General features: G+C 34.0%; 1 protein-coding gene and 1 long non-coding RNA gene across 4 annotated transcripts in view; both read right to left on the bottom strand.

Annotated features, from left to right (window-relative positions):
• Positions 1-14771, bottom strand: part of Mctp (multiple C2 domain and transmembrane region protein) — a 28189-nt gene that overhangs the window by 2995 nt on the left and 10423 nt on the right. For all 3 annotated transcript variants that reach the window (XM_017908879.1, XM_017908881.1, XM_017908880.1), the window contains 8 exons: positions 11200-11574; positions 9682-9957; positions 9037-9179; positions 8540-8731; positions 1440-1588; positions 766-1171; positions 462-604; positions 11-370 (listed from right to left, as the gene is read on the bottom strand). In XM_017908879.1, the coding sequence (XP_017764368.1) occupies positions 11-370; positions 462-604; positions 766-1171; positions 1440-1588; positions 8540-8731; positions 9037-9179; positions 9682-9957; positions 11200-11574 (2044 nt within the window). The remainder of the gene's footprint in view (positions 1-10; positions 371-461; positions 605-765; positions 1172-1439; positions 1589-8539; positions 8732-9036; positions 9180-9681; positions 9958-11199; positions 11575-14771) is intronic.
• On the bottom strand, positions 3461-5388 carry LOC108553839 (uncharacterized). The gene is made up of 3 exons (XR_001890664.1): positions 4890-5388; positions 3907-4198; positions 3461-3819 (listed from the first exon to the last, which is right to left on the bottom strand). It is a non-coding gene; the product is annotated as an uncharacterized LOC108553839 (long non-coding RNA).

Raw genomic sequence — 14771 nt, forward strand, 5'->3', positions numbered from 1 at the left:
CGTTACGTACTGCACGTATTTTCCAATGTCGATGACAATAACGATGATTGCCTTCAGCCTAAGAACATTGCGCAGAAATACTTGTCTTTTGAATTTTATTTCTGGCTCCATATATTTCTTCTCTTTGGGATTTAACGTTCGAATACACGCCCTAATAACGTTCCACACTACGGTCATCTCTAGGAGAATTTGCGGAGAATTTCCTTTGGCTCGGCCCCTCAATTTTTTATCCTTCAACGCATACCATCGCTTTTCACCGTTTCTTATTTTCAGAAGAGGTATGGCGATTTTCCCGAGAAACTCTACTTTATGGTCCCTGTCCTCGTCATATACTGTCACCTCTAGCACCGAATTAATGTCTTTTACGTTGCTAAAAAAAAAAAAAAGAAATAACAATGTTATACACTTAAATTACATATCTGAGTTACTCTTGAACTCACTATATATTCAGAATAACTTACAAGGTGAATATTTTTTGCCAGCTTGGCGCGAGCGTCTTATATTCTGTCTGGGTCTGCAATCTGGCGTTCACTAACTCCAAGACACAAAAAGGATCGCTTTTGCCACCCAAATCGGCTGCTGCTAGACCTTGTGCTCTGAATACCTATATAACCATAGAGATATTTTCGAATCCCAGAAATGGAAAATAATAAAAAGAAATCATAAAAACTGCGAATCCTAAATTTATACTCCCAACCCGTTACAATGTCATATTGTGAAATTTTCTACAAGATTTAAATTTTCTATTCTTTTTAAAACATGTACCTTCACTGTTAAATAGCCAACATCTCGTACCCTCTGCAACGTGTTCATGAATGCGTATCTTTGGTATATTTGTTCACGTTCACGAGGGGTCTCTTCGTGTGCAGCTAAATCGCTGATCGTTTCACTGGCGGTGGAACCACTAATAGTCAACAGCAAAAAGATGTTCCCAGAGCCATCCTCAAGATCTCGCCATAAACGATGAGTCGTTTCGCGTTCAAGTGTTGCCAAATCAATTACCGCTCTGCCCATTAAGTCGTCCTGGTGACTTTTATCACGATCCCAAACCGTAACCTCTAACTCTTGATTTAAATAAGGATCTTCGTATAAGTGAAGATCAAACTGTTCCAACCAAACAGGATTCAAGGTTTTGTGTACCACTTTTGATTTGTACTTTTCTGTCCCGAGACTAAAATAATATCAATTTAATTTATTAAAAATATTTTCTTGGGAATTGAACAATTTAATAGATAATAAAGTTATTAATCAACTAATTATTGAGTTGTGCAGTATCTCAATTTAGAAGTTGTAATGTTTAATGTACACAATTATTCTTTAAACAATGCAATATAGTACACTATATTTAATATTTGAAGAAGTCAAGTATTTTACATAACTATTTTTAATAATAAGAGAGGTATTGGGAGTAAAGGAGTTGAAAATAACTTTCTTCATACCGAAATTTGACATAGGGATCCGACAGACCATCTATATCCATCGGTAATAGATTCTTCGCCTCCACAAGAACAATCGTTACTACGGAGCTCCATATTTGCGACTTCAGCCGTCTATTTACGTCTGCCAATCGATTGGTCCTTTGGAAGTACTGCAAACGTAAAAATATGTCACATGAAATCGAGTTGCCTGTTGCTGTAAAAAGAAAAAAAAAGAAATAATTTTACTGTTGGAAATAATTTGAGATGAACATACGTATTGGAGAAAAGATTAGATAATATATCGATTCCGATATTAATCTTTTATGAGATTAAATGGTTTCAGATATAACTGCCATGTTAGTTTCACTTTTACAAATGTTATGTATTACGAGAAATGTTGGAAATTGAAGTTAATTAAAATAACCGTAATTGACACTCAAAAAATAAAAGATTCGTTAATATCCTACATCATTTTTTGCATTACTTTTCTATATAAATGGTGATTTTTCTTTATTAACGTAACACCAAAATACTCAAATCTACCCTATGAATATCCTCAAGTTTCTCTTTAACATTGTCCTTCAGCTTATCGAACAGATCGTGATGCTTCATATCTTTTATTTCCAAAATCTCTTCTTCTTCCACTTTCGAATGTTCAGGCTTCCTCAACTTTGAAATCAAATTTACATTCTCAAATCCCGATCTTTCTGGTTTCTTCAAATGCTCCAACTTAATTTCTATTCTTCCCTCTTCATCTTCTCTTTCCGGTGCGGTGAATTTAAAATCGAAGTTCTCTTCAAATCGTTTTTTCTCGTTGAATTTTCCTTTCTCTAACTTTGAACCAGCGTCTTGTTCGTTCTGAACAACAGAATATGTTCCAGAAGGCCTACGATGTTCAACAATCCAACTTTCTATAGGTAATAACCACGGATGCTTCTCCACGTTCTCCATCCATATTTTCTCCACCTGATCCTCCAAGATCCTCTCCACTGAACCCATCTTTCTTTCGAAGGAAGATCTCAGAGACCCAATCGTACTCTTTTCTTTTCTCCTAGCTGGTCTTTCAATCAACAGACCATCTATCCTCCTCTTAGAAGAAGCTTCTCCAACATTTTCCATCTTACCATGCAGGCTCTCCAGTGAACTCCACCTCCTAGTGATAGGGTCTGCTCTAATCTGTTCTTCCAATCGATTTTTCTCTTCACCACTAATTTCTACGGAGAAATTATTATCAAAAATATCAACAGATGTATTGGACATATTTTCTCCATGTTTTACTTCACTGTTTTTAGCGATCGTGGGATCATTTTTAAGATCATTTTCCTGGAATGTTTTTTTTATCGTATTTTGATTATTTGTTGATGTCTCAACGAACTTGTGGTCTTTAAAATGAGCCGTGTGTAATTTTGATCGTCGAGGTGGTGCCTCGATAGTCTGAGATGTTTCCGAGATATTTTTATCATTTTTACTACTATCTTTCTCCGAAAAATTCTCGTTCGTGCCAGAAGACCGACGATCATTGTCAGATCGATCAAATCGCATGCTTCGTATCGCTTTCCGGAACACTGCATCCACTTCCGATGTTACTTCCTCTAATGATCGGTTTTTCGCTGTGGAATCCTCTTCGAATTTGTGCCGAAATCGGTCCCGATGTTGGTCCCAAAATTTTTTCCATTTTCTCTCGTGGGTTATCTCGTTGGACACTGCTTTGACGAATTTTGGAGAGGATTTTGTAGATATGTTTTTTGAATCCACTGATAACTGCTTTGCAGTTATGTCGCTCACTTTATCGTGCTTTAAGAAGCTACTTCCGCTTCGTGGAGTTACCGTTGGATCTTGATCAGTCATGTGGAATTCGGATTCGAGATCTGACGATTGATTTCCTTCAAAGAATTTTGAAGGAATATTTTTCTCGTCCTCGGAGATTCTTTGTTTATTATGTCTTCCAAGATCTATTTCCATCTTCTTCACTCTACAAATAAGCGTCTTATAATAAAGCGATGAACCAAGAAATAAAACTTTTTAGATTCTTTGATCGGTTGTTGTGAACGATTATGATGCTATTCTTTTGAAACTCTTACGTGACCGATAAACGCTCGCCGCTGGCGTTTGCATGAGAACAGACGCCTAATTGGTACGACGTAACGTGACTTCGTGGATTTTTCTTGTTTCCAGTACTCGATGATACCGAAGTTACGATCATCGTTGTTCTCTCTGAAAGTATGGGTTCAATGGAGGGATCGCAAGAAAGTTCCCTTTAACCTGCTAACTTTCTCTTCTTGTAAAGTTGCTCCTCCTGTCTTATAGTTTTATTATAGGATGCTTCACATCCCACGAAGTTTTTCTTTTACTTTGTTGAAGGATTCATCATCCGGTTAATAAGATACTTTTTGTAATTTCTCTGTAATAAATATTCAAAAATACAAAAAGAATGCGAGTACAAAATTTTAAAAAATTATAATGTAAATAAAAAAGAATGTATAATCACATTTTCGCGGTACACTGACAACAGTTTGAATCAAGAAGAAATCCAAATTTCATTTTGCAAAATGGCGTTCATTAGCATCCAGATTTCTCTTGAATATTTCTTCAATTCTTAATTTCGTTAGCATATCGTTGTTATTCTTCTATTGTTGAAGTTCAGTGAAATATTCTGTTTGATTAAGTTTTGACTATCAAAACTAATAATACTAATGAATCTTCAGCATAGTCCTCTGTTTTTTATGCCATTAAAAGTTCGGTCGTAGTTTGCAAATTTCTATTTCATTCTTCGTTTCCTTCTGTACAATAAAAAAAAATTATTGAATGTAATTAAATAATGTATAAAAATGTAAATTAATTAAACAATACAGTAAAGAATTTCAGGTAACGTATAAAAAAATTCTCAATTTTTCATATTTTATAAAGATCAGAAATCATCGTGTAATATTTCGAATTCGGCAATTTCTTTCTCACGTATTTTTAAAAATGTTTGTTGTATAGTTCAAAGCTTTCTCACATATCAATAAAATGTTTGTTAACGTACAATAGTAACGACATTAATTAAAAAAATTATCGATAAAAATTTTCAAAATAATTGCTATTATATTTCGACGAAATATATTTCCAAGCCGAGAGATAAAAAAGATTCTATCAAGAAAATCGGTTTTCCAATTTCGCTAAATTTCTACGAACTCGCACCACTAACACCTCAAAAACGCAAACGAAATCACAATAGCGTCTCTAAATAACCCTCATACCGCTCAAATCGATCCCGCCAAGGCAAGCAAACTCTGATCCCATACAGATGGTCGCGTGACCACTTCTCCTAACCCAAACTGAAACGTAGAATCACCGTTCGGATTAAATGTAACGAACAAAGTCGAAATTTCTTATTCGACACCATCATTTATCAAATCGAACCGAAAATCATTTTATCAAACAATATTACAGCAAACAAAATGCTCGAGTGTAAATTATCGATATATGTACTTAGTGTCACTGATTGTGAGTCATCTAAATGTCTCCGGTCACGTGGGCTCGTCGAAGTCGTGATTTAACTTCACCACCTTGCAAGCTATACGTAGCAGTATTTTGCCATTTAACCGCTCAGAATGATTTCTATTTCGCGTTTCTTCCTTTCAAAAACGTCTAGCCTGTTCACTTTCTACATACACCGCGTATTGCGATTATACACTGTTGCAATGGTAGAGAAACTGTCGGAGAACACGTTAGCAATATGCGGTGAAAACAAAGGAGATACACCGATAAAAGAAACGTTATTTTTAGTGGCTTGTTTTCATCCGTTCCACGCGAATTTTTCCTGAATTTTTCCAAATAATTGATTATCTTCGAACTTGATTTGGAGAATCTTCAATGAATTATTCTCTTCTGTACAAATTGGCTTCAAAAGTAGAACGTTGGTTATGTTTTTGTTGCAAAGCTAGCTGTTCGTTAAGCTTTGTGAAGGTAGATTAAAAATAATAGATTATGTAATAATAAGAACAGAAGAAAATATCAGCAATAAAATCACAAAGACCATACCCGTTGGACTAACGGTGTGTGACTGCCTAACGATATAGCTTAACTCGACACCAACTTCTCTTTCCCCTTCTCCGCGCAATTCCTGACAGAAGGTAAACATTATGATATCATATATACATATACATAACTTGAATGTGAGCCGGTCCTCATATTAGAGTAGGCAAGTATCTGAAACTCTTCTTCCGACCTTTTTTTAAAAACTAATATTTTGAATTAAAAAGTACATAAGAAAAGAAGTTTTAAATTCAAAGTATTTATTACGAATTGTGCGAAATTTTTTTGTCAATGTAATACGTAATGACCTATGTGAGTGGGGAATATTCAGATGTAAATTGTTCCAAAATGGTTATTTAAATCTTGTTATGATTTTTAAAGAAATCTCCTTCGTGACGTTTCGAAATAACTTTTTGTTTCTTACTTCTGATATCTAAAAAATAATACAATAAAAAGAATGTTATTTTCATTGAATTAAATTACAGTTCATGTATTTGATAGCATAAGATGCTTACACAAACGTTATTCAATTTTGTTTATTTAACTTCTTTTAAAATCCATGCGTCGGTGCTGATTGATACATGTTAACATCACATGAAAGAACTCTATTAATTCACAGTTGCTATTCGCGTTAGTAAACGTTTCCTTGAACGGATTTCTTTTATCGTATCGATAAATCGATGTTACATAAGCAAGCGTAAATCGCACTCGCATCTATCAAATTACCAATGAAACATCGATTTCGATTATCGATAAAGCCTTTAAGTGCCTTAACCTTAAAGTTTAACTGAAAAAAAAAATTTAATTTATATCGGATATAAACTTTTAAAGCCAATACATTATGGAACAGATTGCTTTTAAATCGATTTCCATTAATTTGAATCAAAAATGAATTACGAAGCGTGTGTTCTCTATAAGCCATCGTCGAGCAGTGATCTTTCTGGTCACCTATCGGCAATATTGATCGTGATGTTAACATGATACACAGATCCATCTGGCGTGTGTCTGATGAGCTAGTCATCGGTTAAGCCAAACCTCTACATCTCTTTGTCCTTACAAATATTTTTTAAATTGCCCGGGTAAAAACAGATCGACGGGTACGAAATGCACGCCATCACTTTGCAAGATATTGAATTACTTTGAGAAGGTTAGAGTAAATTCTGTGAAGGATTGAAGACAAACATCGTTCCAATTATAACGCTAAATACGCAAAAGTATGCTTTATCGGTAATTAGAAACAGTAATCAGATAACAGGCTTAACTTGATATATAACGAGATATGTTACATTAGCGTGTTAAAAATCATGTTTACGTTGAATTTTCTTCATTTTGATTGAATTTGGTTATTTTAACCGCGAACAATTCAGAGATGCACTCGACTAACTGACACATGACAAAACGATACTGGATAAACCACACTGAATTAAACGAGAATTGCTATTATATTTTGTTATATGGCAACCAAGATTAATATATATAACCGTACCGGATGAGTGAAGCTTCCGAAAGAAATTTAGATTTAAAAGTGGAAAACAGATATGTATAAGATATTTTTAAATGTCGATTGATTTGTTACAAGGTAATCACAATTTTGATCACTAATCGGATACTTAAAATGATCCCTTTGTTCCGTTGCTGATTGATTATATAAGATTAGAGTATGAAATCTTAACCGGAAAAGATTAGTCATTTAATGTGATAACTACTGTACATTGTAAGGCCTATACATTTATGCGTTGACATCTTGTTTAGAGTGTTTATAGCTACTACCTATAGTTTTATTGAACAATAGTTTGATTAATTTCTAATACAAGTGAATTTAATGACAATTTTTCGGAATGTTTCTTTCGGATATTTTTAAACACATCATTTTAGAGAATCTAGAACTAAATGTTTATAAATGTTTATAAACTGGAAATTTTGAATTATTATTTAATTACAGGTGACATTTGCAAAACTAGTCTGCAACAGAAAAAATCTTAAAATAATTAATGTATTATTCTTTTATTCTTTTACAGAATTAAGAACAGAATGACCAATTTGTTGATAGATGTCCTTTTATACCAAACATTTTGGCAGTTCATGTATACTGTCTATATTTCAATTGCTGCCTGTCAAAGTTCATAGTCGAGAGACTTATCGTTTATCGATATTTCGCTGCGTGGGAGGCATCCTGCTCATCAGAACATAGAATAGTTCGTTGGACAGCATTTAACGTTTGTCATGGAGAAGAGTTCAAGGCATCTAACGAGTAAAACTCAAAAGGATACTCCGAAACATAGTATCAGTCCTAAAACTTGCCTGACAAGCTCTGATTTTCCATTAAAGTACTTCAACGCTTCCTCAATCCATTTAAATTGATTTTGACACATTGGCCGTGACATCACATGTTGGATTGGTGTGCTTTTATTAACTGCAGATTATACATTCATACACATGCAATCACTTCAACTCGTTAAAATTCTATTTACAGCTCGTACCGGAAAGATAACATTCAACGAAATGACACAACAGTATGCGTATTATCAGCGTCATAACATGCAAATTCTTTGACATTATCTATGTTTATGGATGCAGAACCAGGTGCTGTTTAGCTCCGATAGTGCCGACAAACTTTACAGAACATAATTGTTCATTTAAGATCCTCTTACAGCTGAAGTTTCCTGGTTGAAATATTAGAAAAAAATAAGAAGCTCAAACTTTCACTACTTCCACTGATTAACTTGTTATGGTTATGAATCTGAGCATAAGTCGAACATGACAACGTAGTGGGCATTAGATAATACCATAATATAAATAGTAGAATCGACGACGCGTTATACGATTTAAGCGTGCTCTTCTTAAAATCGAAATGAAGTATCATATTTGATGAAAATATGAATTTATAAAATTAAATTCACATAATTCGGAGTAAGTTAAATATAATATATTATATGCAAATTATAAAGCAGCGGCATATTTATATTAATAAATTAATTCAAAAATTCAATAAAGATTGTTAGTGAATATAAAATCTACTAAAAAAAGAATTAACAAATAGAAAGCTTAAAAGAGCAGTTATCTAATAAGTAACTACAAAATCACAAAACAATCAGTTAAAATACCTGTTCTTTTTCCTGTTGATTCTTTGGCCAAAGTGTAACAGTCAAACATATCTCCCCCAGATGTTGTTTGGGTCTGTTGTGGTCCTTCAATTCCAACAAAATATCCTGTGGTTGACCTAGATCCAGTTGAGTGAGATCCAATTGTGCCGCGCCCATGAAATCATCCTGCAGGCCCCAGTCGTAGTCGAAGACCTGTCGAAACGACCAAGGTCTTTTGCTAGTCGGAAGAAAGAGTAAGAAACTGATAAAAATCCCGGCGATCATCTCGAGACATTCTGTTACGAATTAACGAACGAACAAAAAGCACACGAGTTATAGAAAAAATATAATCTTGCTGTGTTCTTAAGCAAATTTATTTAGGATAAATTGACTCCTTTAAAAAGTATTTATTCGCTCTATAATGTATGTGCGCAACTCCTTTACAGCGATCAATACTGCTTTCGTGAAATATTTGATAGATGATAATATTTCAATAAAAAGAACAATAAAGAACTTACCTTGAATGTGAGAGGCTGGAAAGGATCCTCTATTGGCAGGGTCACACTTTCGTCCCAAACTGGATTTAGGTCGCGGTGAACGGTCCGTGACTTGTGCAACAATCGACCTCCGCTTTTCACTTTCACGTAAGGATCGCTGGCGCCTAGAACACACAATTGATGCCCTGTTTTTAAATTCTATTCTAAAGAATTGTTATTTGCTCAATAGCTACTACGATTGCGTATTGCAATTTTCGGTAGTGTTCTTTAAAAGAAGGTTTACAAGGAACTGGAACAGGTTGTATTTTTCAATTGACCGGTACAAGATGCATACACATGTAATACATTCTTGCTTTCTTTGTGGATAGTACAACTTCTAGATTAATTTCTCTGAATATTCTGCATATGATAAAGAAAGGTCATTAAGAAAGTGTTTGAAAAATATCATTTAAAAACTTCAAACTGTTTTTCAAGCAATTTACTTTAACATTTTTATTAGCAGAATGTTCAAAAAGTTGTACAATTATAGAAGATTACTTCAATATTATAAAAAATTGATTTCGAATAATCAGAAAAAAATTACTTCAAGACTAATTTGCACACTTCCCTATGTAATAAAGAATCAAGGAAAAGAAGAAAAAGAAGGAAAACGAAACTTTGTCTCACCACATCTATCCATAGCAACGAGATTCGCCCCTCTTCTGATGTGCAAACGAAGCTGAAAGAAAGCATGCTGCCTCAATGCCAATTCTCTCCTACGTGTAAGTTCCTCCTGAAGGAATGCACTGTCATCCTGGCTGATCGATCCTCGAGCATCTTCGTTTGAGTCCTTTGATGGTTGGAAGCTCAAGGATCCTTTCGAATGAGTTTCGCTGGATTTTCCAGGGCTGTCTTCCGGTCTCGTCACGACATTCTGCCTTCCTGCATATACCAACGGCGACTCTGCACGTAGAGGAACGTGAACCGTGTTAAATGTAATGTCAGTTATTTAAATATATAGGAACGTTGAGTAATAACTTTTATGAGATTGAAAGTTTAAAAGTAATTAGTAATATGCCATACTAAGTTTTTAAGATATACAATATAGGCATTATAACATTTTCCATACACAAAAGCTTTTCCACTTGAATGCATCTCTACATACGTTAATTTCATGATCATATTTTTAATAAATTTTAATCTTAGCTTTTAGCTTGATCCAATAATTTATTTTAATTGTAGGGACATTATAAAAAACTTAGATTCAACTGAGTTTGTAAATAATTAACTCGATAGCGGTTATACACGGAAGCTTTTCAGGTTAATATCAGTCCAACCATCATAAATAGTACCTTGAACAGCGCGGGTTTTTCAGAGTAATCAACATAATGAGAGATAAACGGGTTGCTCGTATCGATTTCCTTGCATTAACCGTGTGTGACCTCGCATTTTACACTTGCAAAGTTTTTCTTTTTTCGCAATGAGTCAAAAATAGAGCAAAAATTTATCCCTACTGCGCAGCAAATTTCAAAGTTCATTAAACTCTGTTAATACCTTATTTGAAGGTGAGCATCTCTTATGAAAGCGCATTACCACGGTCCTTTTATTGCTTTTCCTTCAATCATATTTCAAATAATCGAAATTTAATTTTCCTAGATTCGAATAATATCTTGTGCATATGTTTATATTTTGATTGTTTACATCTGCTTATTTTCCACTTAAATTGTTTATATCTTCGTTCATATCCTATCTATTTACATTCCTGATTTATCTCTTCGCATATTTGATTTGACTGTTTACATTTCAGATTTATCAGTTTATACCTTAACTTGTTTCTTTACAAGGTAATCAAAAACCGATAATGATACACGCGGTGTAAAATGTATTACTATTTAATCAACTAGCTGATTGCATCCTGTAAGATATAGGAATATTATTATAAAAATTTTAATACTTTGTAGAACAGTAAACAAGTTTTTAAATTTTGCATTTTAAAAATTGGTACTAACCTCTCCAAAGAAAAAATTAAAAACAATTTATAAAATCACGAAACAATCTTCATCAAGAATCCAGTAATTACTCTCCTTACCAATAATTAGAAACATCCATATAATCAGAAATAACTATATTTTATTTTAAATATAAATTACTCAAACATTCAAAATTTTATGAAAAATAGCGGAATAACGATTGAAGGAAAAGTACCTGGGTGATTGAGACAGTGTCTAGCCGGACTCTGGGTAGCCGACGAACTTTTACTGTGTTCAGAAGAGTAATCGGCAGCATAATCGGACTCGATACCCTGCGATAGTACGTTTCCGGCATCCTTCGATTTTTTTCTTTCTTTACTTCTATTGCGAGCCCACCGGCTCTTCAAGGTCGCGAAGAATATGTGCGTTCGTTGCGCCACCGAGGTGGCTTGTCGATGATGCCGATGATGATGTATGACACTGGATTCGGCTTGTTCACCGCGTCGTGACGGCGAACTGGTGTCGTTGTTCCGGAGCTCCGTGGCGCTTTTCGAGAGCTGACGGCTCCCGTTCAAGTTCAGTCGCGATCTCTCTTCCACGCGACTATTATCTGCAAATTGTTTGTAATACTTAATCATTTTATACTCGTAACAGCAAGTCCCGGGGATTATGGATTCATGTTCAATATAAATAGACCGTGCTTGTAATAAAGTTTCATTTTAATACATTCACTGCCATAAGGATTATTCGTAAACGGTTATTAATTCGTAAATGACGAAGGGTACCATAGATGTCACCCGTATATGTGTCCGTTGCACTTGACAGTGGCGCCATAAGGGGTACCGGCGATCGGAACTACGATGCGAATGGCACAATGGAAGTCGCTGGTTACCGGCATTACATTTGTCAATGGTAACAAGCAAGATATCCAAGCATTATCTAAAGGATTTCAACCAAATAATGGAATCGTGATCTTGTACCATAAATCGGATAGGATATTTACTACGTAGTCAACACGTTACTTCTAACCTCAATTTCAGTTTCATAAATATTTCCGTGTAGCAATTGTATGTTATATTTTAACCTTTTTGCACTTGACAGAAAACAAAAAGCGTGAATATCTAATATTAACATATATGACGTAACGTTATACATGGAACCCATTTCAGTAGTAAATTACAAAAATAGTGGAAAGGTTGATATAACAAATTTGAAGATAGGAGAAAAAGAAGAGCAAATTATGATAAATGTTTGCACAAAGTGATTTAAAACATACGATTGATCGGCTGTAACTGACAAGTACAAAAGTGGACGAAAGATTGCTAGGGGAGAAGGAGAAAGGAACAAAGTCAGAAACGTGACATTTACTGCACGATATCAAGTGTCGGAACATGTGATACCAGAAATAAAACTGGGTAAACGAATGCGAGTGGAGATCTATTTTCTTAATCATTTCACACTACGTTTAAGTATCATTGATATTTTTAATTTAGTTATAGTCTTCCTACATATAGATTAAACGAAAGTTAATTTAAATACACAATTCTTCTATTTACATGAATTCTAAATTTTTAAGATAATAACACAATGACATATAATAATTAAAATGCTAATATACAGAAAACAATAATTTAAGTAATTGTAATTTAGCTTAATTTAATCTAATTTATGTAAGTACATATGTAAGTATTTTTACAATTGCAGACAATAAGCTATCTAAAATTAATCTGTTAATTTTCAATACTGTTATTACAGGACCTGTGATTCTGAAACAATCCAGTTAACAAATTAATTTACCAAGTGAAGATAAAAACCATAGGGAAAAGATCGTATTTCAAAAAATTGATATAAAATATTCATATGTTCCACTGAAAGAACTGAAAGCTTTTCGTATTCGACACGTATACAATATCGTTACTAACACGATCGATTTCCAAGAGCACGAGAAAACCATCTGAGCCTTTGATTCCTCCAATGAGGTCATTACAATCACGTTCACAAAGGAGTTTAATTACTAATAGCGAGAGGGCAGTTATACCGCAACATTATGCAAGGAAAACAGTTAATCTATATTGCATTTTATGCTTTATTTTCGGTGACTAAACTATCTAACACAATTATCAAAATGTCTGGCAAACATAGCCATTATATTTACCAGAAGTTTTTGCTATCGTTGATAGCAGCTTTGTCATACAAATTTTTAGCTATATATGAAACTATTGCATCGACTTCAAATAATTCACAAATGTATTCTAGAACAAAAAGTCAGGATAAAACTAGGACATTTGACAAAGCTGCTACCCACGTATCTAGAACACGACCTATCAACCTGTCAATCTATCATACGTATATATACATCTAAGAAATTATTATGCAAATGTAATTTTTCACCGAGTAATCTCTTTATTACGTTCATAAAGACATATGTTAAGGAATAGTAATTACTGTACGCTACTATATTCTCAATAAATATATAGGAAGATTAATTCATGTATGCTAATCTCCCTTTCTGGTATACAATACTATACTAATAATTATGATAATTATTATTGTTATTATTACTGGCTTTATCGTTCACAAAGAAAATTATTCATTGGTCAAGAGCTAAAATATATATGAGATAATGCTCAAGAGCAAGATACAATCCTAATCATTGTTCTCCAAGTATTTTAAATCACGTAAAATGCTAAGTTGGAGATACCATTTCGCTTTAACAATACGCCATACGTATTATATCTACATTACTCGGGTGTTCATGCAACCGACTTATTAAGCAGGCGTAATTGCGTTTCGAATAAGAAATTTAATTGAAATTGCATGCAAGATAACTTGGTTTGCACCGATGTTAGCATCCTTCCAGGTAGAACTGTTAATGGTTTGCATCTGGTATATTGTTATACACATTTTAATGTAATTAACGGTATAACCACGAAGAATGGTGTAGTCGGTGGAACAAATATGGTGCGTCTGTAGATTAAAGAATTGTGATAACACTGCTAGATGCAGCAACACTCAGGGCCGTATATTTCTGCATGTAAGAACTCCACTAATGCGATGCATAATAATTCCACGTCAATATTTATTGAGAAGGTTTCGTTAATATTAATTTCGTTATTCATAAAATCTTCAACCATAGTTCATGCAAGAAACTATCGTTTTCCAGAAACAGATCAGGCTAAAACAAATGTAGTGAATTAAAATTTTTATATCTTCTATTTCCTCAAGAAAATTTACCTTTTATTTTCTCCCGAATAAAATACAATTAAATTATTTGAAATTAAATAAAAACTGCCTCTACAGATAAGTAACATAACAGTATAAATATATATTGTATTTTGATATTAAAAATGTTCTTTGTACCTAAAGGAACAAACACATGGCACAGTCGAACGAGACGATTGCCACTGATCGGGTTTTATACACATCAGCCGGTAACAGCTGCGTTCCGCTGATTGGCAGATCTTCAATACGTCATCGAAATTCAGCCAATCAAAAGTAGCGGTCAGCCAAGTCCTAGGTGTATTTATATATACATAGCGAACGTGTTAATAGGAAATTTATGAAGTTACTCTACCGTTCTTCTCTGCGAATATAAATTGTACACGCGTGACTCGTTCTAAAAATACGAGGGGAGGAGGACAAACAACGACATTTAACTAAGCTGCAAAACTGCCACAAAGCTTGGAGTAAATTGGAAATAACATAGGGAATTAGAGACACTTGAAACTTCAGTTAAAAGGTTATTGATGTACGAGACCCTTTGTAGGGAAACACCTACTTCCATGTTCTATGGGGACCAAATGGGGA

The sequence above is a fragment of the Eufriesea mexicana genome, unplaced genomic scaffold (assembly GCF_001483705.2).
Source record: "Eufriesea mexicana isolate 0111107269 unplaced genomic scaffold, ASM148370v2 scaffold13818, whole genome shotgun sequence".
NCBI lineage: Eukaryota > Metazoa > Arthropoda > Insecta > Hymenoptera > Apidae > Eufriesea > Eufriesea mexicana.